Here is an 8,863-nt window from a genome sequence, read left to right as displayed (position 1 = left end):
TTAGCCCAAACAAGCTGCCCAGGCTTTTTTTTTTTTTTTTGTCCTTTTCTTTCCTTTTATTTTTTGATATGACGATATATTAATATTAAAAAAAAAGAAATAAAATAGTTATAAACTCGTTATTATCGAAATTCAAACTTAAGACCTCTTATATCGAAATTCTAAATAAAATAGTTGTGTGGCCGAGTGTGGTCTTCGTCGCGAAATTCCACGTGCAAAGGATTGGAAGCCCAAGGTCGAAAGGCAAAGGCCTAAAATTATTGGCTTAGTCCAGGATTAGAGTTTGTCTTAAAAGGAAAGGAAAATAGCTCATAACACGAATAGTGACCCTTTCCTTTATTAAATGTTTTAAAATTGCCTCTCTTTTGATTTTCTGGTCGAAAAGCTAAAATGTATTAAACTTAAAACATATTACAAACAAAGACCAACGGCCAAGATAAACAGTGGGAGGGCCAATCCCACACCGACAAAATGCCTAAAACTAAAAACACACAAAAGAGTAACAAACCCTAATCCCCATCAGGGAGAAGAAACCTGCCACCGCGGAAGTATCGCAATAACCACCAGAGTGACAACCATGTAGGGATCAAATCAAAAGAGGATCTGCAAAGAGTCAAGCACAACCAAAATAACCCAAAAAAAAACCAACCTAGTCATCTAGACTGTACCCCCAACCACCAAACCTGCGAGAAGAGAACCCAGTTGACACAACATGGGGGTGGGTAGGGCCAAGGTAATGCGTAAAACACCCTTAGTATGACGGAGGTCACAAAACACTTGGCCCAAATTCTCCAACATTACTGGTGAAGCATGGGGCAGTCTGGTAGAGATTTACATCCCAAAACGAGTCCAATACTCGAAAAGTTCATTTTTGGGATGGATAAAGGGGAGTTGATGAGAGTTAGAAGATGGAGGTGTTGGGGGATGCAAGGGAAAATGGGGGAAACTGATGTGAGGGAAAAAGGCTGCATAACTGGTATTAGGGTTTGCAAGGGGGGCAAAAAGTTAGGAGGAGAAGAAAAGGGGGCAGTAGAGCAGAACAGGAGAGACAATGAAGGATGTCGGGGAAGCGACAATAAACGTAAACGTCGAGAAAGCATGCTAACGACTCTCAAACCGGCAGAGACGGTTTGGAGCAGTACCGATGCTGGAAGGAAAGAACAATGTTATGAAGCTTGAATTAGGTTTTCCCTTGTATTTGAATTAGGTTTTCTGGATTCTGAAAAAATTTAGCGCACACAACCAACCTTGATTGAGCTCTGTGTGTCTAACTCTATTTCCATCCTCACTGGTTTGCTAATTTTTGTGTCACCGTTGAAACAGAGATGCTTTTGGCTCGACGAACCTCCTGATTTTAATAATACTAATAATAACAGCTTTGTAGTAAAGATTCAGCAGACAGAAAACGCTAATTAGAAGCAACTGTCATAAAAACATCTTTAGAAATTTGTCAAAATAAAATATAAAATCGAAAAAAGAAAAACATTGTTGATATCTGAACCAGAAGAGCAACTCAAGGATGAAATTACACTAAGCTACGACACCTCTCTCAAACCTATGACACTCTAAAATTGACAAACTATAAATTCGACTGCATTCTTACCTCTAAATCTCTTTCATCATAAACCTTCTATCTGCTCAATGGTAGAGAAGTGAGCATCCACGGTTTTCAGAGTTTCTTGATCAATTTCGGTAGTGCTAATCACTTTAGGAAACAAACAATTCCACTCCTTTCGGGGGTCTGGATCATTCTTCGCAGTCTGTTTCTTAGTTATGTCAGCCTCTTCGGATTCTGATCTACTAGTCAATTTGTGTTCACTGAAGAGCTGAGATTTCAACTCCCAGCACGCCTTCAGATCCTCCTCGTTTCGGGCTTTGTTCAGCTTATCAATGAGATCGCCTAAAGCAGAAGCCCTTTCAGCCCACCATGATTCTTCTTTTGGTGGCCCTTTATCCAATCCATTTGGTCCAATTGATTTCTTGCCCCCGTCATCAAACTCGCGTTTCTGAAGCTTCTTTAGTCCCTCATCAACAACTTGCTGTATCCTCTTTCGGAAGTTATTGGTTCTCATTGGATTTGATCTCAACTTCAACTTCAGTCCTGACACCATACCTTCAGTTTCATCTTCCGTAGCACTAGTAGTAGTATCATGGTTTGATATGGATGATCCATCCCCAATTGACTCCTCCATAATAGATTTCACAGAAAACACTTCCTCTAATAGGGTGACGTTCTGCATGTATCGATCGAAAGCTTCATTTTCCACTTCAATGTTTCTTTCCTTGTATTCCTTTAACTTGGAAAATCTCCATTCATTAATAGCCACAGCATCCTGAAATTAATATTTTTAGTTAGAACAGGTCATTCTTACCGTACAAGAACAAATAGATAGTACCAAGGACATGCACCTTTCTGGTCAAAGGCTTCTTTGAACGAAGCGGAATATGCAGATTATTGAATTGAGCAAAATTGTTCGAAAGTTGCCGGAATGATGCAACTCTATGGGAATTCCTGAAATACAGCCAACAATTTAAGAAAATCTACAGCCAGAACGAAAGCAGTTCTTGCTTTGAAGACCTTTCCTGAATGAAGTTCCCATGGCAGCCAAGGCAAACAAAAAAAATATATATATATATAAAGGATTGAAACATGGGAAGCTTAGAAAGCCAACTGTTAAGGTTAGGGAATAAAACCATCAAAGTTATGACTATAGAACAAGCTAGAAACCAGTGCAAATCTTGAGCCAATTGCCTTCCATAGGAAGATTCGACTCGATTAAAATCAGCAATTTTGACAAATCCATTCTCAAGTTAGGTCATAGTGAATAAGACAATAACTTGGCTTGCTGCCAACAATTTAAACTTTGAAAAATATGACAAATTACTATACAAATGGTAGAAGAGCAACGGAGTTTTGTAGGAAAACAATTTAACGACAGGAATCTTAGAGACGGTGCAAGTGTAGACAAGAATTACAAGATATAAACAGATGTTAAATGAGCTGCTGATGTTTCGAACTCACCCTGATGGTGATGCCTCGGTTGACTGATGGTCAAATAGAGGAGAGTTTGAAGTTGGTGCCTTGTCTGGAAAAGTTGCATTTGTTTTCAAAACTGCAGAGATAATTCATGTATATTAAGGAGAAGCCAGAAACAAACATGCAAGGATGAAAAATCCAAACAGAATTTTTTTTATAAGACCAAAAAAATCTCCTTAAACAAGAGCTTTGGATCACCCACCCTAACCGCTAGGCCTATCCATAGAAACCAAAACCATAAAATGATGCTCAATGCAGATCTCTTGAAATATTTGAGAATGAAAAAAACTAGGTTTGAATGCTTGGTTAATAGTTATATCTTAAAAACAATAATAAAAGAAGGACAAAACTGATGACCGATCTTTTTATCAGAAACGAAAAAGAACAATGATCAACAAGCAGTTCATCAGGTTCAAACACCTAAAATACAATTGAAAAGCAAACTCAACTATAAACCAACGAAAACAGTCCCACTTAATCTAAAATGGCAGACCAATCCAAATGGATAGGTGAGAATTCCCAAACCCAAACATGAACCGACCTATCACAAGTAACACATAACCCAAGAAATCATTCAAAGACATGCCAAAATCAAGTCAACATCCTACCCTTATCAAGACACCATTGCTGTCTCTTGTGTCATGTAAGTGAGCACTTGTTTCTGACACGCACAAGTTAATAGGCATGTCACCTGGGTAAGCAACTATGATCAAAATTTTACATAACCATCTTGTCCGCTGATGGCACAGAATGCCACTTCATGCCTCTAAGCATAAATAGTTACCCACTAGCATGCGAAAACTATACCAATATCGCATTTAACCAGATGCCCCGCTATCTTTAATTTGTGCTACATGTCAAATATGGATATTCATCCAACACACCCGAATATCTTAGGGCTAGGAATGTAGTGTTTCCGAGACTATTCATGATGCTTCCAGCAGCTCAAAGACATATAGCTTACTCAGTCCCCTGCATAAGTGATGTCATGGGTGGTGGAACATGCACGCATCTGTACAAGAACCTTAAAGGTATCCAACCCTTCTCCATTTAGGAAAAAGGGACGTTTAGTGGAATCGGCACTTTAGGGAAAGAAAAAAATATATATATATCTACAGAGGAAACTACCAATTTTCCCTCATTGCCACTCATCAGAGTAGTTGCTCAAAGCCATCAGCCAAAAGCCATGCATAAAGCCAAAAGCCATGACTACATAAGATACCTAGAATTTCTCAGACCCCACAATAAACTGCAGTTGTTATCGTCACTCACATGAAATTTATACTCTTTTAAGTGGCAATGTTGGAAACCATACAAACAAAAGCAAGCAATACAAGATTTTGTCCCGAAGCTTGAAATGACAACTGTAGAAGATAAAGCTTTGAAATGCCAATTGTAAAAAAAGCATCACCAAAATGAATTTTCCATTAGTTGACATCTAAACTTCACAAAATGCACAAGCACAACCAACCCTCCACAAAAGAAGAAAACTGAATATAATTATATAGTCTTCAAAATAGCCACATACTTCAAGGATGTTTTGATAAAGCATAGACTTGAACAGACATACCATGAATATGACATGGATTTTGAGCTTTTGAGCAGCAACTCTTGCATGACTCGTAAGGACACCTGCACATTCGAATCAGCTCAATAACATGAAACAGAAAGAAAGAATATTATTCTAAATGTAGTAATACAAACATAACATATTTTCAACATAATAGAGACTATATAGCATTTGGTAAAAACATACTAATAACAGAGCACATCTTGTATGAAGAAAAAGAAAATTCCTCCACCTTTGTATAGAATATCAAGAAAGTCAGCGCATTAAGGCTTATCTCTTATTGGGCTGGAAGGGGAAGGATCAATAATTGAAATTAACATGGAAAACTATATTTGGATGTGCCTTAGTGAGATCTGTGAACAAAACCGTCAAACAGTAATTTCACTCTTTCTTTGTTTAGATGGTAACAAAAATGGATTATCCTAAGTTCCTAAACTGCACGCTTAGGGTCAAATGGTACTTGAATGGAGTTAAGGAGTGGCTGAAAATGAGAAATTTGAACTGAAAATGAAGAAGAATGTCAACTTTAAAGTCTCATTAACGCCATTCTAGGAGTCTCACCACAAACTTCAAAACTTCGAAGAAAGTTAATTAATGAGTAGTTGAGTATATCACATAAAGGCTCGCACATCAATGTAAAATCCTAATACACTAAGGAGAAGCTAGACCAATAATTTACCAAGGAAAGAATACTTACTAATGTTACCTAGGTAGTGGGTCTTGTCGATACATGGAACGAGATTACTTAAGGGGTATACTAGCTTCTTTGGTACAGAGTTAGTTAGGGGTACATGGTATACCTGGTTGCTATATTACATCAACTTTATGTCTTATATTTATAGAGTCCGTTATTGGGTTAAATTGTTAGTTGTTAGGAGGGAAGGGGATCGCAAGGGGTCGAACCCACACTAGAGTGCATAGGCATGATTACTTTCCACCACTGTGGTAAACGCCATCTGCAAGGTTATCTGGCTTTTAATTGGTGATTTAAATATGTTTCTATAATTGTAGAATGTTAATTGGGATGGAATGTCGATTTGTGGGAATCAATTAATGATAGTATAAGAACATGTGGCGGCCTATTCGTATTTTCTGGCAGCCAGAATCACATCCAACTTTTAACTCAATTCCTACTTTGTCGTGGCAGCTGTTTAAACACTTCACCTTCATCTTTTCCTCTTCTCTGCAGCAGTCATCACCCACCATGGAGAGCAACTTTCTCCTTCAATATTTCCTCCCTCTCTTTCTCAAGTTCTCCTAATTTCTTTTTAATTTTCTTCAAAACTCTTTAGTTTTAGTCTATATCACATAGGAGATGGAACTAAGTTTGAAATACATCTATAAAAGATCGGGATAGCCATTTCTCCAATCTGTTTAGGGAATGCATTATGGTAAAAAAAAAAACCTAATCTTGTCCAAAAATAACTACTGTACTCACTGAATACATTCAAATATTAACAAGTTCCTAATCATTGGTCACGGCATAACTTAATTAATACAAAAGCATACAGCACCGGCTATATCAAATTCCTATATTATAGTTTCGAGCCATATTCTAAAATTGATTCAGAGGCATTCTATCTTGAATTTTATACCATCTGAACAGCCAGAGGAGTCATTTTGACACCGAACGGCTTCAGCAATGTAAAGCCCCCACTCACTGGAATCACATCATAATTTTACCAGAAAATACCATCAAATCGAGGTAGCGAAACAGAATTGCAACATGTCCACCAAGATCTCGTCACCCAGTTTCTACCATCTACCATTAGGCATAGTTAAATCCATGCATTTGACAGCAAATTACTTGCTTTTAAGACCATAAACAACATTAATTTTTAGCGCAAGGAAATCAATTCCCTCAAATTAATTACCAAAACCACAAACAACAAACAAGGCAATTCTTGATTAAAAAACAAAAATCACATAATCCTCTTAGGTCTCCCAAACCTAATTGTCAGAACGCAAATTAATACAACCGGAAAGGCAAATTAAACAAGGAATTCAATTTCCCTCAAATGAATTACCTGGAGCGCGCGACATTGCCGCACTGCTTACACTTAGGCTTGTTAAGGCCGCGAAGGGTCTTGGGCGGCGTGCCGGTACGGTGCACCGGGTGTAAGGGTGCGACTGTAGGCGCGTCGGCGGCGGCGGTGGTGGTTGGGCGAGTGGCGCCGGAGCTGGAGTTGCTTAGTGCAGGCGAGGGCGAAGGAGCAGCTGCCATAAGAGCGCGAAATCCGGTTTTGTATTTTAATTGGTTTTATAAATTTTTTGAACCGAATTGTGTTTTTATGAATTAAAAGAGAAAGAGCGAGAGAGATTTCGAAGAGTGATTTGTTGGCATTTTATTTTCTTTTGGGGATTTTTGCTTTTAAAAAAATATATATAAGTTAAAAACAAAAAAAAACAAAAGAAGAAGAGGGTTTTGCTTTTGGTTTCACGCAGCGGAGCGGAGAGAGAGAAGCGGCGGAATTGTGTTACTGTTTGGTAAGGGGTATCGGCGACGCGGTACTGAAAGGAGTCTTAATGGGCCGGATGTCTTAATGGGCCAGTTGATCCAATTTCTTTTTTTTCTTTCTATTTTTTGGTCGGGCTATTCCTCTTTTTTTCTTTTTTTTCGTTTTTAGTTTTCTGAGGCACTTTTCAGTACCGCGCAAACGCCAAGCGCAAAAAAGAAAAATATAAGGTGACCCACTGACATCCGTGCCAGAAATTTAGGCTTGGAATCATAATCGACATGGTGTCAGCCATAACTGTTAAGCTTTGGCGACAAAAAAAAATAAGTGAAAGTATGTTTTCGGTCGAATTTAACTCTAATCACGTGAATTTAACATAACGAATCTAATCACGTCAATTTAACATGGCTGGAAATCCTCCAAGGCCGAGTTGTTTCCGACAACAAACACGACGTATGCTGCAATTACATTATTGTGGCACAGCAAGGGAATGCAAAATTGCAAAAGGTAATGTTAAAGAGGCTAAATTTGCAAACTAAATAGTATGTCATCATTAAGAATAAGCATATTTATTAACCTGTAAGTAATAAACCAATCATCAACTTCTATGTCCTTTAATTTTCAAAATTTTATCCACAAATTTAATATCTCTTGCATTAGTCAATTGCAAATGTTGAATTTTGAAGTTTGATTTGAGTGGCAGAAATGAGGACAATATACCTTGACTGGATGGATAACCAAGCATGCATTGACATCTCCAATTTTCCGTCCTCTTATAAAATTAGGAAAAATAATGCAAAGTGTTTGAAAACTTTGAGTTTTAATGATAATAACAAAATAAAGGATAAAGTGAATAATATCAAGATTGATTTTTAATGTAAAAATATGATTTTTTGTTAAAGTGTCTAGAAACTTTTTGTTAAAGTTCTTTATAAAATTCTTTCTTTTTGGGTTGTCGTTTTTTTATAGGCAAAGACTGACTGGCAGCAGGGAGCTTTCACCATCAACCATGTGAATCGTTTGATTCATCTTCTCTAAACTGTTGTGTAGCGGATTTCTACCATCTATGGCTTTTGAACATACGCCAATCATGGATGACGTATAAAAGTTCTAGACACAATTTTAGGCCTGAAAAAATAAGACTTTCTATTAATAAATAATTAATAGCGGATTCCCATCTCAACCATGGAGAAAGATCGGATCTCTCCCTCAAAATTCATGAATTAACTGGTTTAGATCTTTAAAAATTTGATCAAACGGATAAAATTATTATAATTTTTAAAAGTTTTTACTAACTGCTCTATTTTTAACCGTTTGATCAAATTTTAAAAGTTTAGATCACTTGATTCGTGGGATTTGGAGAGAGAGATCTGAAAAGGATCTCTTTCCCAACCATGATGGCTATATATTAGCCTATCTATATAAATAATAATATGTGTAGGTTTCTTAGCGTAAATATTGTCTTTTTTTTTGAACCGAAACATTACTTAGGGTAAATCGATTTCATACACATAGCACTGGGCTGTGCTAACCATTGACCAATGTCATCTAGTTTGTATGGCCATCAACATGGTAAGGGATCCTCTTCATATTCCTTCCATCAAATCCACCTAATCAATTTTTAAACTTTTAAAGGAAATCTTATTTGTAGTCGTTTGATCAAATTTAAAAAACCTGGATTAATCAATTAGTGGATTTGATAGAAGATATCTGAAGAGAACCTCTTTCCCTTCAACATGCCTCCAATCTACTCCTCCAAAGACACATCCATCCTAGTTTACCTTTCTTAAGCTACGGTGG

The 8,863-nt window shown here is 37.2% G+C and overlaps 1 protein-coding gene across 1 annotated transcript; it reads right to left on the bottom strand.

Annotated features, from left to right (window-relative positions):
• Positions 1–1,438: 1,438 nt before the first annotated feature.
• Positions 1,439–7,104, bottom strand: LOC103959065. The gene is made up of 5 exons (XM_009371403.3): positions 6,635–7,104; positions 4,608–4,669; positions 3,023–3,113; positions 2,410–2,512; positions 1,439–2,333 (listed from the first exon to the last, which is right to left on the bottom strand). Exons 1-5 carry the CDS (start codon positions 6,829–6,831, stop codon positions 1,620–1,622), a joined length of 1,167 nt encoding a protein of 388 aa, XP_009369678.2. The 5' UTR covers positions 6,832–7,104; the 3' UTR covers positions 1,439–1,619.
• Positions 7,105–8,863: the final 1,759 nt, after the last annotated feature.

This window comes from the organism of the source record quoted next, unplaced genomic scaffold, assembly GCF_019419815.1.
Source record: "Pyrus x bretschneideri cultivar Hongxiangsu unplaced genomic scaffold, Pyrus_bretschneideri_v1 Contig34, whole genome shotgun sequence".
NCBI classification, from domain to species: Eukaryota; Viridiplantae; Streptophyta; class Magnoliopsida; order Rosales; family Rosaceae; genus Pyrus; species Pyrus x bretschneideri.
Note: the sequence above shows the minus strand (reverse complement) of the source record. Positions and strands in the feature narration are given on the sequence as shown.